General features: G+C 49.9%; 2 protein-coding genes and 5 non-coding genes across 8 annotated transcripts; all 7 read left to right on the top strand.

Annotated features, from left to right (window-relative positions):
* The first annotated feature begins 298 nt into the window (after positions 1-298).
* RPL13A (ribosomal protein L13a) lies at positions 299-3,875 on the top strand. Of its 2 annotated transcripts, none has more exons than XM_027515145.1 (8): positions 299-386; positions 1,811-1,883; positions 2,271-2,336; positions 2,541-2,642; positions 2,842-2,927; positions 3,105-3,164; positions 3,451-3,573; positions 3,760-3,875. In XM_027515145.1, the coding sequence occupies exons 1-8, from the start codon at positions 372-374 to the stop codon at positions 3,844-3,846; spliced, it is 612 nt and encodes a 203-aa protein (XP_027370946.1). In that variant the 5' UTR covers positions 299-371; the 3' UTR covers positions 3,847-3,875. The 2 variants fall into 2 exon arrangements, with proteins under 2 accessions (XP_027370946.1, XP_027370947.1); XM_027515146.1 differs by having other exon boundaries at positions 371-537.
* On the top strand, positions 1,929-2,012 carry LOC113876910. The gene has a single exon (XR_003506640.1). It is a non-coding gene; the product is annotated as a small nucleolar RNA Z195/SNORD33/SNORD32 family (small nucleolar RNA).
* On the top strand, positions 2,682-2,766 carry LOC113876909. Its single transcript, XR_003506639.1, has one exon. It is a non-coding gene; the product is annotated as a small nucleolar RNA Z195/SNORD33/SNORD32 family (small nucleolar RNA).
* On the top strand, positions 2,966-3,036 carry LOC113876911. Its single transcript, XR_003506641.1, has one exon. It is a non-coding gene; the product is annotated as a small nucleolar RNA SNORD34 (small nucleolar RNA).
* LOC113876856 lies at positions 3,243-3,331 on the top strand. Its single transcript, XR_003506595.1, has one exon. It is a non-coding gene; the product is annotated as a small nucleolar RNA SNORD35 (small nucleolar RNA).
* A 6,138-nt stretch (positions 3,876-10,013) lies between the features above and the next one.
* RPS11 (ribosomal protein S11) lies at positions 10,014-12,646 on the top strand. The gene is made up of 5 exons (XM_027515144.1): positions 10,014-10,276; positions 11,200-11,331; positions 11,518-11,593; positions 11,908-12,037; positions 12,470-12,646. Exons 1-5 carry the CDS (start codon positions 10,262-10,264, stop codon positions 12,591-12,593), a joined length of 477 nt encoding a protein of 158 aa, XP_027370945.1. The 5' UTR covers positions 10,014-10,261; the 3' UTR covers positions 12,594-12,646.
* On the top strand, positions 11,709-11,795 carry LOC113876915. Its single transcript, XR_003506643.1, has one exon. It is a non-coding gene; the product is annotated as a small nucleolar RNA SNORD35 (small nucleolar RNA).
* Positions 12,647-17,896: the final 5,250 nt, after the last annotated feature.

Raw genomic sequence — 17,896 nt, 5'->3', positions numbered from 1 at the left:
TGCAGCGCGACTTCGCTTCAGGGGGTAACCGCCTGTCCTCCAGCATTCTTGGCCCCGCCCATCAGCAAGCAGCGGGCAACTCACGCGAGGCTTACCAGCCCCTCAAGAATACTGAGGCTGAAAAGCACCGCCCCCTACCCCACGTGATCTCGCCCGGCTCAGCCATGGCCGCCTAGGCTCGATGGGAACGATTCCGATTGGATAGTCAGAAGATGACCCGCCTCCCGGTGGGGCATTTCTGCGCACGCGGCTGACACTCTGGCCAATGAGAAGACAGAAAGCGGCCGTGTTGCGTCACTTCTTCCGCCCCTGTTTCAAGGGATAAGAAACCCTGCGTCTAAGGTTCCTTCTTTCCCAGGCAGCTGCCGAAGATGGCGGAGGGGCAGGTACAGGCTCCGCGCGGGCCGGGGCGGCGTGGGGCCGGGTGGGGTCCAGGCCGGACCGGGGTTGGACCTCTTTTCTCTCGTAAGTGTGCTGTGGAACTTAAGGACATAAGGAACTTAAGGACATAACTGAGCAAAGCAGAAAGCTTTCGGGGTAAGAGAAATCCAAAACGGGAATATAAAGCAGTTTTTGCGCTTTGGGCTGGGTAAGAATGCGGCATTATTTTTTCTTCGAGGGGCAGTCATCTTTGCTTCCTACACAAAAAGAGTTACTTTAAAATTAGGCCTCATTTATTTAGATCTTGGCGGAATTGAACCGGTGTGTCTCCACCAATGGGAAAGCACGCTGAAGGCGGCTACGCCACCTGGGGACGGTGAGAAGCCGGGGGTAGGCCAAAATGGAGAGTATTTCCGCCCTGCCCAGGCGCCGGTTGCTTCGGCCACGTGAAAGTGTGCATCAGGGTTCCCCTGCAACTGGGGGTAATTTGGCACGAAACCTTTGCTGTAGGTTGGGAGACCTCTTGCATGTGGGGCAGGCACAAATTGGTCTGCTTTGGGGTTAGATGGAGTCTAAAAGTGCTGGTGTTAGCAACTGGACTGAATGAAATGTTCCAGATCCTTGAAACATCCTTAATTGTTTAACCAGCTAGAAGGCCTCAAGGAAGGTAGAAGCTTACGACTGACTCTTTTCCGGCTCCTTCCTTGTGTAACCTATTACTGATAGAGGGAGGGAGTGGCTCTGGAAGGGGTGAACATGTGATGGGGTCTGTGGTTCAGGAAGGAAAATTAAGTTTGAAGCCAGGGAAGTGGTAGAGTTCTCTGAACACGGGTCCCTGCGTTCACATAATATGCACTTGGTAAGAGCTGGAACTTCTGAAAAGAAGCCAAGGATTAGATTAGTATTTGAGCTGTTAAAGCTTCCCTAAGGATGCAGAGCTAGTCAGTACCAGAGGAAGCTTGGGTTTTTGACCACCCTGCCTAGCTTCACTGGCTCTGAACCTGTTTCCTTTGATACTCACACTAGAAAGCTACCTTTGAGATCAGAACAGAATCAGATTCTGTCCAGGTTCTACAGGTTGCATTCAGATTACCAGTTCTTCTAACTGGGTGATCAGTGTTGATTCAGATTGTAGCTCATTCTCTGACCATGGAACATAATCTGGGCATAAAGATGTCTGCCCTTGAAGCAGCTGAAATGTGAGGGATTGGTTTATTTTGTATCTTAGCTGCTCACTGAAATTCTGAGTCATTTGCTTTCTTGGCCATCTCTAAAGTGAGCCTTAAGTTCTAGTTTTGGGTCTAATATCTGGTTAGCAGGTGTTCTGGGAGGTAAGTTAACTAATGGAGAGGAGTAATTGGTTGAGGTGGGCAGTCAAAGTTGTGGGTGCCTCTGAGCCCTTCTGAGCTCTTAAACCTGTCTCCAACAGGTCCTGGTGCTCGATGGCCGAGGCCATCTCCTGGGCCGCCTGGCGGCCATTGTGGCCAAGCAGGTGCTTCTGGGTAAGTCTGCCCGCTGCCCACAGCTCCCATCAGACATGAGCTCAGCAGGTCAGTGATGAGCAAAAATCACCATCTTTCGTTTGAGTCTCACGACCGTGAGATCAACCCCATGCACCGCTCTGAGACCTGCCAGCATCCTCCCCTCCCGGGTCAGGGGCTGTGAATTCAAAACATGTTTTGTTGGAGTAACAAATTGAACTTGAGCATGAGACAAGCTCCACCAGTTAGCGCTCTTTGACTTGGGGTAGGAGATTTGGTGTCTTCTGGTGTGTTTGTGCACAGGGGCCAGTTTCAGGCAGGGCTGGGGTCTCCTTTCTGGGCAGTAACTGGGCACCTGGCTTCCTGACTTTTGCCCTCCTTGATTGTTCCATTTTCCATTCCCTCTAGGCCGCAAGGTTGTGGTCGTGCGCTGTGAGGGCATCAACATTTCTGGCAATTTCTACAGAAATAAGTGTGAGTTAGGGCCTGGAAGGTGGGCTGGAGAGGCTGGATCTGTGTGGAGCTCAGGCTTCACAGACTTGGGAAGCAGACCCCCCAGTGGTGGGACATGCAAGTCTGAGTTCCTTAGCAGGCCCTCAGAAGTGAGGTCGTGGCGTTGGAAGGAGTTACTGCCTGGCTGGGGACTCTAAGGCCTTACACGCTCTCCCTTCTTCCCAGTGAAATACCTGGCCTTTCTCCGCAAGCGGATGAACACCAACCCCTCCCGTGGCCCCTACCACTTCCGAGCCCCCAGCCGCATCTTCTGGCGGACAGTGCGAGGTGAGCTGGGCTCAGGGACCGCAGGTGCTGAGGGGGCAGGTAGCCAGTGATGAAGACTTCTCCCACTCGTGTTCGAGTTTCTCGACCGTGAGATGACTCCACATGCACTACCATCTGAGGCCACCTGTCTGCCTGCCTGGGCGGGACAGCGGCTCCCCCACGGGCCCCACTGAGCAGGCCTGCTGTCCTCTGTCCACAGGCATGCTGCCCCACAAGACCAAGCGGGGCCAGGCTGCTCTGGAGCGCCTCAAGGTGTTTGATGGGATCCCACCACCCTATGACAAGGTGAGCAGGTCCCAGCTCCCTGACAGTATCCCTATGGCTGGCGTCGGTGATGTTCTGCAGTTACCTACATTGTTTGATCCCTGTGAAAAGAGCACCGGCTGAGACGCCTGCCCCAGCCAGCCTTCTTCCTGTCTGTCCCTCGCTCCAGGTCTCTAAGCCCCTCTCCTTCTCTAACAGAAAAAGCGAATGGTGGTTCCTGCTGCCCTCAAGGTTGTGCGTCTGAAGCCTACTCGCAAGGTGAGCCTCCAGATTTGCTGAGTGATGCCCTTGGAGTTCTGAGGCTTCCTGGGAGGGTGCACTTAGGGTCCTAGGACTGGCAGATGATGGTTTTTTTTCTCACGATGGTCTGCGGATGCCACTGCGGGCAGTGCCGAAAATGCCAATGGCTCAGCTGATGCCAGGAGGAACGGGGAGCATGGCTCCCTGACAAGCTGGAAGGCTCTAGGACAGAATGTTAACACCCCTCCCCTAGTCACCCTGGCCTCCTTTTCTAACAGCTTCGTTTCTTCTCTCTCCCCTCTAGTTTGCCTACCTAGGGCGCCTGGCTCATGAGGTTGGCTGGAAGTACCAGGCAGTAACGGCCACCCTGGAGGAGAAGAGAAAGGAGAAGGCCAAGATCCACTATCGGAAAAAGAAGCAGCTCATGGTGAGCATGGGATTGGTACTGGAGGGGCCCCACATTCCCAGGCAGCTGGTAACTCTCGCCTCTTTATTAGGCTTTTGGAAGTCTCTGCCTAAGGCCCACTGTGGGAATGGGGCGTGGGATTGGGTCCCTGGGATGACAGTCCCAGGGAGCAGCCACTGATCACTGTCTGTCATCTTGGCCCCACAGAGGCTACGGAAGCAGGCCGAAAAGAACATCGAGAAGAAAATTGGCAAATTCACAGAGGTCCTCAAGACTCATGGATTCCTAGTCTGAGCCAAATAAAATTGACTGTTTATTCTTCATGCTTGGCCTGGCCTGCCCTTCCTCCATCGCCACCCTAGGATGTGGGGGCCCCCAGGGGCTGCCGTGCATGTGCCACAGGCAGACGGGTATAGCCGAGGGGCATTAGTCAGTGTAGGCGGGTCCAGGGGCTGTGCAGGCATCGTTGGTCTGCAGCCTGTTTGTTCGTGAGACCTTTAAGACATGAACAGTTGGAACAACCAGTCCAGTTGCAGTATTGGCAGACGTGAGCTGGAAGACTATTGGAAGGGATTGGCATGACTTAAAGGGAGTCTGTTCATGCTTCCCACGTGGTCGGATACTATACTCTGCAGCTGTTAGGATGTGAGAGAATGCCCAAAAAGTATCTCTGGAAGAGAAGTTCCAGCCAAGGGATCACAGGCTTCGCCCTCGTGTCTTCCCTATATTTTGTGATCCAAAACCAATAAATTATTTTGTTAAAGAAATGTGGCGTCTTTTCAGTGTGTGTCTGCTGTAGAGGCAGGCCCGGGGAGCAAGGCTCTCGGCTGACGGGGGACTTGGAGAATAAGGCTGGCTGTGCTCTTTCCACAGGTGGATCAGAAAACTGCCTTTCATGGAAGAGTTGACCTTGGTAGAGATTTTACATGCCAAGGGATTTGAGATGCCTGTGGATTTGTGGGTATTTATGGCCTGTAGAGACAGGTGTTGCCCATTTTACATAAAATTGTCTCCCTAATTCAGCTGCAAAGTATGGAATTGGCCACTCTTCCCTAAAACCAGTCCCTCACTGGGGCATGTGGGCTGTTAAGTCTATACCATGCCAGACTGTAATGCAGAGATAAGTGATGAGGTATTAGAGAAGTGAGAAGGGTTTTTTTTTTAAGATTAAAACTAGACCTGTTAGATCTGCCAGGATGAGTCCCTGAAAGGGTCAGGGTACCCAGCCCTTGGTCACCTCCCAACACCCAGGTGGGCCCGCTGCCCCATCTTACTGAGGAGGTTCTGTGCGGTCAGTGGTGTCGGCGCTGATGACACCCGGAGGGGTCTGGCTTGACCAAGGTACATCCATCTGTACTGGGAGGAAAGCTAGGTTCCTGCTGCCCTTTGAGACTGGTGGGCAGTACTTGTGTGTTGGTTCACTGAGCAGGTAATAACTTCTACACTGTGCCATTGTATTCTGCTTAGTCTCCAAAATGTCCAAGACAGGCTCAAGTCTCAGGATCATTTTGCAAATGGGTGGTGTCCCTGCTACTCCTGGGGCTCCTGCTCCAGCAGAGCTGCCTCCAGAACCAACTGAAAGTCCCAGAGTTTAAATCTTATGACACTATGTTAGAGCAGCACAATAGGCTGCCCAAACCACTTAATTTTGGCTTAAAACTTGCCACTTCAAAAGACATGCAACATTGGGACTTCTGTGGTGGTCCAGTGGCTAAGACGACTACGAATGCAAAAGGCCTGTGGGTTCCATCCCTGGTCAAGGAACTAGGTCCCATCTGCTGCAACTAAAGATCTAAAATCCCATGAACGGGAACTAAGACCCAGTACAGTCAAGTATTAAGCCAAATGTTAAAACACTTGAAGAAGATGACATGTCAGACTGGGAGAAGGTATTGGTGAATCATGTCTCTTGAAGGACTTGAATGCCAAATACATAGAAAAATACTTAAAACTCAGTAACAATGAGCCAACCAACAAAAACTTAGGCCCAGATTTGAAAACAGCTTTCACCAAAGAAGATACACAAATGCTAATAAGCATGTGAAGAGATGCTCATCATTCCCCATTAAAGAAGATAAATGAAATCTTCAGACATAACCTTAATCATTCCTGGGGGAGAAATACAGGGAATCAGGACCTCTGGGCCAACAGAAGGGACGTTCCAAAACTGCCCAAAGCGCCCTGCAACAGCACTCTAGTCCCAGATCAGCTTCAACCCCTGGGCTACAGCAACCTTGGACACTACAGAGGAATGGCTTGTTTTAACAGGCATTTCAGTGCTCACTGAGGAGGGGGCCGTTCTGTACTCTAATATGTGCATTTCCCTTGTGAAATGCTAGGAAATGTCTGAGATCTGTCAGAGACAGGGAAATACACCCTCAAGTGATAAGTAAAGTTGGCTGAAGTTTGTTACTGAGCACCAAGGCTGTTCACACCGCAGTTCAAAAAATTCAAGGTGGTGGTTTGTAAGCAGCCTTAAAATAGTAATGAAATTGAATAGAAATGAAAAGAAAAAAAAAATGTATTACAGAAGGTAAAGTGAAGTGAAGTCACTCAATTGTGTCTGACTCTTTGAGACCCCATAGACAGTAGCCTACCAGGCTCCACTGTCCATGGGGTTTTCCAGGCAAGAATACTGGAGTGGGCTGCCATTTCCTTCTCCAGGGGATCTTCCCAACCCAGGGATCGAACCCAAGTCTCCTGCATTGCAGGCAGACACTTTACCGTCTGAGCCACCAGAGAAGGTAAAGGAGAGAGTTAAAAGACTTAAAAATCAGACAAGTTGACGAAGGCAGAGGAGGGTGAGAGAGATAAGTGTGCTTGGTCACAATACAAAAAGGATTTCCTACTGTGAGTTGTGATCAACACCTAGAAGCTAAGGACCTAAACATCTCCAAACTGCCCTCACCCCCTCAGAGTGAAGCAGTATTTTTTATTTGCTCTTCCCTTATCATCAAAATCTCACCAGCTGCTCTTAGCAATTTGCAAAGTATTGAGCATTTAAGACACAGACAGGAAATCATACCTAATCTCACCACCTGGAGATGTAAACCACTAGGTCACTGTCATGTATTTCCTTCCAGGCTTTTTTCTACATTAACTTTCATACACAGTTTAGCACATATTGTAGGCAGCAACTCCAGGTCCCCCCTTTTTTTAAACTAAATATAAATCCTTTCCAAGTTATTCAAGAACTCTAGAACTTTTTTCTTCAAAAAAATAAATTATAAAACAACTACTAGGTCACAGAGGAAGATACAGCAGGTTTTAAAACAAAAAGTCTCTCTTCCTTAATGCTATCCCAGAGGGACTGAAACAGTGACAATTAAAAATGAACCATTCCTCACTTATATGTGAACTCTAAAATAGGACACAAGTGAACTTATCTATGAAACAGAAATAGATTTTGTAGAGAACAAACCTGTGGTTGCCGTGTAGGGGGTGAGGGAGGGATGGATTGGGAGTTTGGGATTAGCAGATGCCAACTATTATATATAGAACTGATAAACAACTGTATAGCACAGGGAACTATATTCAATATCCTGTGATAAACCATAATGGAAAATACGAAAAAGAATGTGTGTATATATATATATATATATATGCAAAATTGAATCAATACACCTGAAACACAACATTGCAAATAAACTATAATTCAATTTTTTTTTTAATTGGAAAAAAATCAGAAGAATATTTTGTGACCCCTGTAGAAGTTTGTTAGGAGCATAGATTGTATATTCTAAATGCAGTGCTTAAAAAAATTTTTACTAGACTTGTAAGTGGAAACAAAAAAAAAACCTCATGTTTTCATCTAATATATAGCTTCTTTTCTTCATGGCTTCATTTCTCAAGCCTACCTAAATTTTATCCCTACACATCAGAAATTTACGTTGGCATAAAGTAGGAACTAGGTATCCAACTTTATCTTCAGATGGTCTCCCACTTGTCCTAACACAAAATTACTGAATAATTTGTATATTCCGCAGAGTTTTTAATTGCACCTGTCATCATATGCTAAATTCTCAGAGTTGGATCTATTTTTGGACTTCCTAGAAGATACATTTTAAATATTTGCATTAAAGAAGTTAACTTTTTACTTAAATGTGACATAATATTTGCTCAAATATTTAAATATTTATATTGAAGAAACCAACTTTTATTTTTAAAAGAAATTGCATTTAACACACCCACAAAAATATAATAATGTACCAGGATTTCTTTTAAAATGATTAATTCAAAGGCAATTCGAAGCAGAATAAAACATACACTTAAGTCTTATATATATTGATTATGAACTCAGTACAACTTTGTACATTGAACTGGAAAAGTCTAGCAAAAGCCTAAATTTGAGGTCTTTGGTAAATGTGAAGCCTCAGCGAGAGCGCTGGGAAAATTCAGGCCAAGACTTAATTAAGGAAAGAGGCCAAAGTCTGGAGTTCGAATTCTCCCAACAAGGCCCAAGTCAGCACTCTTGCCTGGAAAATCCCATGGACGGAGGAGCCCGGTGGGCTGCAGTCCATGGGGTCGCTAAGAGTCGGACACGACTTCACTTTCACTTTCACTTTTTCACTTTCATGCATTGGAGAAGGAAATGGCAACCCACTCCAGTGTTCTTGCCTGGAGAATCCCAGGGACAGGGGAGCCTGGTGGGCTGCCGTCTATGGGGTCACACAGAGTCGGACACGACTGAAGTGACTTAGTAGCAGCTGCAGGGTGTTACAAGACAGAGGGTTGTTGCCAACACTGGCCAGAAGGGGGCGCAGTACGCAAAAAGTGCGACTGGTGCTAAGTCGCTTCAGTCGTCTCCGACTCTTTGCGACCCCATAGACGGCAGCCCACCAGGCTCCCCTGTCCCTGGGATTCTCCAGGCAAGAACACTGGAGTGGGTTGCCATTTCCTTCTCCAATGCATGAAGGTGAAAAGTGAAAGTGAAGTCGCTCAGTCCTGTCCGACTCTGAGCGGACCCCATGGACTGCAGTCTACCGGGCTCCTCTGTCCATGGGATTTTCCAGGCAAGAGTACTGGAGTGGGGTGCCATCACATTCTCCGAAAAAGTGCGAAGTGAAGGTAAAAAGGACTCTGGTGTTCCTTCTTAAAAAGTTCATTTAAGTTCATCCGCTCAGTCGTGTCCAACTCTTTGCAACCCCATGGCTGCAGCACACCAGGCCTCCCTGTCCATCACCAACTTCCGGAGTTTACTCAAACTCATGTCCATGGAGTCGGTGATGCCGACTCATCTTCTGTCCCCTTCTCCTGCCTTCAATCTTTCCCAGCATCAGGGTCTTTTCAGATGAGACAGCTCTTCACATAAGGTGGACAGCTCTTCACATAAGGTGGCCAAAGTACTGAAGTTTCAGCTTCTACATCAGTGCTTCAAATGAACACTCAGGACTAATCTCCTTTAGGATGGACTGGTTGGATCTCCTTGCAGTCCTAGGGACTCTCAAGAGTCCTCCACCACCACAGTTCAAAAGCATCAGTTCTTCGGCACTCAGCTTTATAGTCCAACTCTCACATCCATACATGACTACTGGAAAAACCACAGCTTTGACAAGACGGACTTTTGTCGGGAAAGTAATTCTCTGCTTTTTAATAAGATGTCTAGGTTAGTCATAACTTTTCTTCCAAGGAGCAACCGTCTTTTAATTTCTCTAAAGGTAGGTGATTAAGTAAGGCTGGAGACAGACTGCTCAGGTTAAATTCCCAAATTCCCAACTATGCCTCAGTTTCCGCATCAGCAAAATGGGAATAATTAACAGAGCCATCCTTAGTGTGTTAGCACAATTCTGCGTACATGGTAATTGCTATTAGATTTTTGCTTTCCAAAAATTGGTAAAATAATAAATTGATACTGATTTAGACCTGCACTGACCAACGCAGTGGATAACTAGCTCCATGTGGCTATTTAAATCGAATAAAATTAAAATTAAAAATTGAGGTTCACAGTCACACGCCCCCCACTTACAGTGCCAGTGACCACTGTATTGGACAGCGCAGATAGAAAATATTTGCATCATAGCGGGGAGTACTATTGGACAGCGCTGTTCAACAATTAGCAGAAGGCCTTTTTGTTTTTTTTTTAATTCGAATTAAAATTGTCTTTTTTTTAATTTGAATTAAAATTTTCAACGAAACCACTCTCTGGGGAAAAAACGGCCCACAAAAGAAACCGACTTTTATTAAACTTCAGGAAGTTCATGGGTAGTGTCCGTCCCTCACAAAGATGGCGCTTCGCAGCGCGTGCATGTTCCTAACACTTTCTGGTCTCTCGCCCCGCAAAAAGATGGCCGCCGCCACGGCCCGTTCAAACCTTGCACGGAAACAGACACGAGGTCCCAAACCCCACGCGGTCTCACTCATCTCAGGAACATGGCCGCCTTCCGATAAATGTCGCGATAACATAGGCTGGTTAAGGCTGGCCACGCCTTCCCAACGTGACCTAGCATGCCGGCGCGCAATGATGGCGTAAGACTCTCGCGAGACAGTGTGCCGCTTCCCGCTCCTCTGCCTTGACCATCATGGCAGCTTTCGTTCTGTCTGCGAATCGCGTGCTTAGGTAGGACCGTTCGCCAATCAGAGTCTCGCCAAGGCACCGCCCCAAACCGTGTTTGTCCCGCCCCTTTGTCGTCACTTCCTCTCTAACCCTTGTGCAGTCGATAAGGAAACCCGGACGCCGCCGCGGCCTTCCTTTTTTCAGGCAGCCGGGAAGATGGCGGACATTCAGGTATGGGCTACGTGCCGATGCCGACTCTGCGGGGTCTGGGTTTCAGAGGCGAGTCCTGGAGAGTGGGACTCCGCGCTCCAGTTTGGGGGTTAATTTCCCAGGGGTTAAATCGGGCAGAGGGCAGTTGTCTTGGCGTTAATCTCGATTAGCACCTCCTAAATGTTCCTTTGTAGCTCGGTCGGTAAATAATCTGCCTGCAGTGCAGGAATCCTGGGTTCGATCCCTGTGTCGGGAAGATCCTCTGGAGAAGGAAATGGCAACCCATTCCAGTATTCTTGCCTGGGAAATCTCATGGACAGAAGAGCCTAGTGGGCTGCAGTCCATGGGGTCGCAAAGAGTCGGGCACGACTGGACGACTAACACTTAAATTTTGGAGGCTCCGCATTTGGGGTTTAATTTAAGGTTCAAGGATTTTGGAAGTTGTCTTTTCAAAAATCAAGATTTACAGAGTACTTTTTTTTTTGGGGGGGGGGAGGCTTTAGGCTGTAGGGTTAATCCTTTGAGAACTGACGTCTAAGGGCCACTCCAGGGAGCCCGTCAGTTTGGTATTTAATTCTGGAGCCGCCTATGTTAGTTAAGGCGTGCATCCTGGTTGGATGTTTTTGTGTCTTGAATAATTTTTGCTGAACAGTTTTGGTGTTTAAGGCTTGTTTTGTATCGCTGGGGCTTTAAGGATTGAATGCTCCAGGTGGTAGGAGGTGTTTTAGATCATAAATACTGATGTAACCCTGGGTTCAGAGTTGAGTCTGAATTAGAGATATATTTGGGTTAGTGTCTTGGAAGATAATTCTGGGGTGCTTGGCGCTGGTGGCCAACGTTCAGGGAGTTAAATACCCGACAAGGTGGTATTGGGATTTTGTGAAGCTTTCCAGGCCAGGTTGTTGCCTGCTCGGGTCTTACCTGCTTCCTCCTCATCCCCTTAGACAGAACGTGCGTACCAAAAGCAACCGACCATCTTTCAAAATAAAAAGAGGGTCCTGCTTGGAGAAACTGGCAAAGAAAAGCTCCCTCGATACTACAAGAACATTGGTCTGGGCTTCAAGACTCCAAAGGAGGTACGGGCACCCTCAGAAGAAAGGAGGAGACCCCTGTGTCCCTGCACATGTGCCCAAACTGAGTTGACCTATCCACATCTCAGTGGCTGCTGCTGGGAACTGTAGTTTGTGTGTTTAGAAAGGCCACGCCCCTTGTTCTTTTCAGGAACTATTTTCAGAGTTCCCTAATCCTCCTTATCCCTGCAGGCCATCGAGGGCACCTACATTGACAAGAAATGCCCTTTTACGGGTAATGTCTCCATTCGAGGGCGGATCCTGTCTGGTGAGTGAGGACCTTCCTGGGTCTGAGGGAAGAAGGGCTGGGGACACTGAGGCTCCAGGGTCCTGGGTTGGGGAAGGGGTTGGCAGACTTCTGGTGACCCCGGGGGCACACTTTTGGCAAATGATGTCTGTTTCACGATGGTCTTCAGATGCCCACCCTGGGCAGTGCTGAGAAGGCCACTTGGCACAGCTGATGCTGGAAACAGGGCTTCCTGGGAACCCTACTCAACGGCCCCCTGCTTCCTGGACACCCCGGGCTGCCCATGGCTCCCTTCCCTGTGGGGCCTGACCAGGAACTGCCCCCCGTCCCCCCAGGCGTGGTGACCAAAATGAAGATGCAGAGGACCATCGTCATCCGCCGAGACTACCTTCACTACATCCGAAAGTACAACCGCTTTGAGAAGCGCCACAAGAACATGTCCGTGCACCTTTCTCCCTGCTTCAGGTGAGCAGGGTTGGCTGCCCTCCCGGGCAGGGAGGAGGGGGTGGGCTGCACAGGAGTGAGTGACGTGGGACCAGACCTGGCTGTTAACAGGACGCCCTGGCTGCCGTGTGGAGGTCATCAGCTGTGGGGGTGGGTAGTAAAGGGGTCATGCATCACCATCTTTGTGAGCCTCCAGTGCCCTGCAAAGGACATGACAGATGGAGGCCTTCTGTCCCTGGAAGGGTCGGCCCATCCTCCGCATGGCCTGGAGCCCGGGGTCTTACACGTAGTTTGTGCTCAGTAATTACCTGGGGACAGGTGAAACTGGAAATAGCAGCTTGGTTGGGGTTTGGAGGAGCCAAAGCTGAGAGGCTCCACCTAGAGACAGGAAGACGCCTTCAGGGCCTGCTGAGAGCAGAGCCTCCCCTAACCCAGCCCTGCTTCCCTCCACAGGGACGTCCAGATCGGCGACATCGTCACGGTGGGCGAGTGCCGGCCCCTGAGCAAGACTGTGCGCTTCAATGTCCTCAAGGTCACCAAGGCTGCCGGCACCAAGAAGCAGTTCCAGAAGTTCTGAGACTGGACCTCTGCCTGCTGCCCCAAACACAATAAAGTTATTTTCCCAATCTCGGGCAGGCTCTGGCTGTCTGTGCCCCTACAAGAGGGAGGGGTTGATGTGGAAGATGGGATTCGTCTTCATCCTTTGGGGGCATAAAGATGGGGACCACATCCTGCCTCCTGCCCTCACGTCTGGGTGAAGACAACCTGTATCAAGACGCTGCCCTCCTCTGATGTTTTGGTCTTTGTTACCTTTTGGTGTTGTGCTCATAAGGCCTTTCTACCTGGTGTTGAGCTCCCCCCGCAAGTCTCTGGGGAGGAAGTGAGTGAGGGTGGAGGTTCCTGGGTTCTCTAGACTCTGAGCCTTTTCTGGTCTCTGAGGGGAGGGGGAGGAAGAAATATCCGCCCTCTTGGCTTTGCTGGGTGTCAGCGTCGGTGGGTTGGGTGGGCTTGGGTTCAAAGCTGCCTGTTTGGGAGTTGAAGGTCTTGACCTCAAGCTGGGATTGTCTTCTGACGGGAAAGCAAGGCACCCACTTTCCCCCTACACATCCCGCCATCCCTCCTAAGTGAGCACCATGCCTGTTGCAGATGAGCAAACTCATCTGAGGGGGCAAGTTCTCTGCTTAGGATCCCAGGAAGTACCTGAGCCACAGGCATCAGATGATGGTGACTACTTTGCCCAAAAGTCCTAGTGAGGAAAATGGTCTAGAGGGCATATCGAGGCCAGCTAGCAGTGAAGGTCACAGGTGGCTGCATGGATAGGAAGTCCCTCAGGTGGGACTGAATCAGGACAGACCAGATGGGGTGGCTTTGGGTGAGGAGAGAAATTGGAGATGGGGAAAAATGAGGGCAAGGCAAATGAAGGGGAAGAGATTTCTGACAGAGCCAGACAGGGCTACCTTGAGTGTCGGGGTAAAAACTCAGGAGGAGAGAGCTTAACAGTTGGTATTAACAGGGAAGGCTTTCTGCTAGAGGCAAATGGGGAAAGGAAGAGGGACCTTGAGTGTCAGATACGGAGATGAGAGATGTGAGACACCCCTCTGCTGGACACCAGTCAGAGACAGAAGCAGGTACAGAGACATGCATGGAGCAGGTGAGGCAGGAGGGTGGCAGGTGCAGACAGATGCCAAGGAGAGGGAGACAGCAGAGACCCTCACCTGAGCCACAACAGGGCAGAGATGGATGCTCAGGTTTAGGGGAGGCACTGGTTACCCCGTTAACTCCAGCCCGGAGGCCTGGCGCTGCTGGGATCCCCCAGGTCCCTGCCTCCCCGTACCTGTACCAGGGTCTGAGACACACACTGGTACAAGGGTTGGGAGACAGGGCCGTGAGGAGAGAGGAGCCGCCGCTGCCGCTGCCGCCTCCGGGGACTTTGCGTCTGGACCGGCCCGGGGGCTCCTTTTTACCCAGGCCCGGTGAGGGCGGGGGTTCCTGCCAGAGGAAGTGGGGCCGCATCAAAGAGGGCAGGAAGGGGCAGGGACGGGTCAGAAGGGGGCACGCCCCGAGGTTCAGCCTGCGAGCCTGCCCCACCTGGTGCTGGAGGGTGGGAGACTCCGCGGAGGGGCACTGGGACCCAGAGAGCGGGGGACAGCGATGGGGGAGAGGGAAAGGCAGATCGGAGAGACAGGACGGGGAATAGAGACCCAGAGGGGGACCTGAGGCCGCTCCAGGAGCCCCCACCCACAGGTGTTTCCGTTCGGGGTGGGGCCACCGTGTTTACAACAACAACAGGCCCGCTCCCCTGTTTCCTCCCAGCGGTGGGTTGCTGGGCGGCTCCTTGGCACCCCATTGTCGGGTGCAGCCCTGACCTGGTGGGGACCTCCTGATGGTCAGTGCACAAAATCCAAGGAGAAAGCCCCCAGGGCCGTGTCAATTCTCTGTTGCGATGACCTGGACGGGGACTTTACCTGCAGTTCTTCTGTTTGTTTTGGCTGCTCTGGGTCTTCCTGTGGCGAACGGGCTCCTTGTGGCAGCATGCAGCCTTTCTCTAATTGCAATGCAAGGGCTATAGAGTGGGTGGGCTCAGTAGTTGCCCCGCAGCAAATGGGATCTTAGTTCACCGACCAGGGCTCAAAACCGCGTCCCCTGCATTGGAAGGTGGATTCTTAACCATTGGACTGAGACAGGAGATAGAGGGGCTCCAGGTTAGACATTACAACTGGCCTCCTGTTTGCATTTCACGGAGCACAAAGACGTGGGCTTCAGGCTGGATCCTTAACAACTGTTAGCATTTCCTGAGATGAGATAAATGAGATCCAGGAGGAATTTACAATCAGCCTTCCGTTTGCTCTGCAAAATGGAAGTAACAACAGAAGCAGGGTAAATAGCCAGTGTTTGTCTGCTGTAAACACTTCAATAGTCATGGCAATAGTCAAGGTAATAGTCAGGGCAAGGACAAAGAGGGCAAAACCCTGTTTGAATAAAGGATTATGGGATCTTCACTCCCCCTCTTTTGGGACAAGGGAGACCCTACACATGCGCAAAAAGGCTCCTTGGAGGCCAAAAGTCGGGATAACGCCAGGCCATAATGATTCTTGCTCCTCCCAGAAGCCTCCACTTTGAGATCCATCTTGGCTGAGCGGTGCGTGTGCACCCAGGGTAAGGGTCCCAGGGTAGGCCAGGTGTGGAAAAAGGAATCAGATATTGGGCTAAAGGTAAACAAAGACCTGGAAGAACTGACCTATGTAAACAACTTAACCGCCTCTTTACCGCACTCCTCCTCGCTACGGGGGACGCCCACACCCTCTCTGGGTGTGCATCTCTGCCTTGCTTCTGTCTTAACAGAGCAAACCACTTCTGTGTGCTCTCCCCACACTTGTTGTGCTCTGTCTCTAACAATAAACTTTGTACCTGCCTTTATAGTTTCTGCCTCCGTGATAAATGCATTTTTCACTGGGGCCAAAGAGCCAGGGAAAAACAGTTTATAGCCTCTAGTCCTTGCTGGTCTGGTGGCCAGGATTCCAGGCTGCCCAGTTCAATTCTTTGGAAGGGAATTAAATCTCGCTTCAAGCCACTGCTCACTGCTGCCTCACTGAGATCAGGACCACCAGGAGGGGCCCCACTTGCCCTTCTTAGAGCCCTGTGACAGCTAGAGACATGACTCCTGGGCACAGATCACAGCCTCAGAGCTTGCCCTCTGCCTGCCTGGTCCTTCCACCCTCCCTGCTCCCCAGACTTGCTCCCTCCTCTGAGCCTTTGCACTGGCTGTGCCCTCTGCCTGGAACCTCTAATCCCAGGCTTCTACCTGCTGCTTCCCCCACCCCTTAACCTCTAGTTCTCACCAACCTCTTTCCATCTGGCAGAACCTCCAGCCTTCCCAGTCCCCGCTCCCTGCCTGAATGTCCCACATAGACAGGAAAGCCTGCTCATGGCATACTTGTATATTTGTTGCACAGATCCTCTATGGCCTGGCACACTTATTAGTTAACCTGTTAACTGCTGGAATATAAACTCCAAGAAGGGGGGAAAATCTCTGCAACCCCAGCACCTGGAACAAACTGTTGAGTGCGCCTCACACATTTACCCGAGTGCATGAATCCTTTTGAGGTTAAATCCCAAATGAATTAATTTTCTAAAAAGTTAAATCCCCACATTCTCACAGGCCAGGCTTGACCCCTAGCATTACCCCAGAACCATCTCTTGGTGGGTGTTGAGCCGAAAGACCCAACTGAGCCAAAGATCAGGAAAAGGAAGGTTTGTTATAACTCGCCACAAGTAAGGAGAACACCAGGGACCCTCCCCAAAGGAGTGTCTCGCCAGCAGCAAAATTGGGGAAGTTTTAAGCTAAGGGAACAAGCACATTCATGGGGGTGGGGGCGTGGAGCAGAGGAGAAATCAGCACAGAACTGGGGCAAAGTTCACCAGAGCCCTAACTGTAGTTATTGAAGTCTGGAGGGGCAATATCATTCTACCTTCATCTGGGTGGGGCCTTAGTTACTGCAGATCTCAAAGATTGTATCAGATGGTTCTGTATATCCTTTGAGGAGGAATTAGGACTCTGTTTTATTGTTTCTTGACAGCTTTTCCTTTTTCCTGTATGCCCTCTCTTCCAGTAAAGAATCTGTCTGCAGGAGACCAAGGTTTGATTCCTGGGTCGGGAAGATCCCCTGGAAAAGGAAATGGCTACCCACTCCAGTACTCTTGCCTGGAAAATTCCAGGGACAGAGGAGCCTGTCGCAAAGAGTCGGACACGACTGAGCGTCTCACACTTGCACACTTTACTTGCACACTTTACTTCCCTGAAGATCACGGATTACTGAGACCTGTTCAAGGGCGAGCACTGGACCCAGGCTTAGATCACAGATGGCTTAGGCCAAAATGGCTTCTCTTACATCAAGAAAGTCACTCCTGGTTCTTTGTCTTCAGGGACCCCCTAACCTATCCACTTACACTGGGTCTCAAGTCACAGAGTAACCGGAAGCAGTGAACATACAGAGAAATCTCCCAATGGTAGTATGAAGACTGCAGGCTCTGTTGCAGAGTCTAGCCCTACCCTCGTTAGCTGCATAACCTTGCTGGGAACCACAGGGCTTCAGTTTCCTAATCTATAAAATCTTGCCTCCCTGCCCCTTCGGGAACATGAGATACACTCACCTGTGTTATTGGGGGTAGAACTAGTTCTAGTAAGTGATACTTCTTAAGGAAGTGATTGTGTCACATTCCTGAGCCTATTGTAAAGCAAAGCCTAGTGAGACCTTGGCAAAGCCTTTGCTGAGTCGCCTTGGCCAGCCAGAGGACAAGAGTCTTTGGCAGGGGACTTCCCTGGTGGTCCAGTGGCTAAGACTCTGCGATTCCAACGCAGGAGGCCCAGGTTTGATCTCTGGCCAGGGAACTAGATCCCACATGCCACAGCTAAAGATCCTGCATGCCGCAAATAAGACCTGGTTCAGCCAAAGAAATTTAAAAACTAAAAAGTCTTTGGCAGAAGTCCCTAGAAGTATCAATGGTTATGTAATCCTGGATCTACTACAGCAAATCCTGGTGGTTTGTCATGGGATCTTGAGACTATTTTAGCATGCTTCTGGAATATTCTGTTGCATGCCTCTTATAGGTGTCCCCAGTGGTCATTTTCCAGGGAAATTAGCTCCAAGCATGTTTCAAAGCAGGGTCCCAGGTTATGATGACAGCAGGTGTCAGGCCTGTTACATGAAAACAGGGCAAATATTGGTTATATCATAACATTTTGTGGCCTCGCATCTATCAGAACAGGCCACAGGAATATTCTATTAGAGCCAGACTGGCGAGCATCGTTGCAGCCCCTTGTGGTATTAGAGTACGACCTATAATAGATTGTAGTGGGACCTCAGGGTCTTGTAACTTTTT

The sequence above is a fragment of the Bos indicus x Bos taurus genome, chromosome 18 (assembly GCF_003369695.1).
Source record: "Bos indicus x Bos taurus breed Angus x Brahman F1 hybrid chromosome 18, Bos_hybrid_MaternalHap_v2.0, whole genome shotgun sequence".
Classification (NCBI taxonomy): Eukaryota; Metazoa; Chordata; class Mammalia; order Artiodactyla; family Bovidae; genus Bos; species Bos indicus x Bos taurus.
The sequence above is the reverse complement of the archived record's forward strand: the minus strand, read 5'-3'. Positions and strand labels throughout refer to the sequence as shown.

Bases quoted from the DNA above. Each gene is read 5' to 3' on its own strand.
- RPS11 (XM_027515144.1), top strand. The intron at 11,594-11,907 runs GTGAGTGAGGAC...CCGTCCCCCCAG, and splicing joins TCGAGGGCGGATCCTGTCTG to GCGTGGTGACCAAAATGAAG. The intron at 12,038-12,469 runs GTGAGCAGGGTT...TTCCCTCCACAG, and splicing joins CACCTTTCTCCCTGCTTCAG to GGACGTCCAGATCGGCGACA.
- RPL13A (XM_027515145.1), top strand. The intron at 3,165-3,450 runs GTGAGCCTCCAG...TCTCCCCTCTAG, and splicing joins GTCTGAAGCCTACTCGCAAG to TTTGCCTACCTAGGGCGCCT. The intron at 3,574-3,759 runs GTGAGCATGGGA...TTGGCCCCACAG, and splicing joins GGAAAAAGAAGCAGCTCATG to AGGCTACGGAAGCAGGCCGA.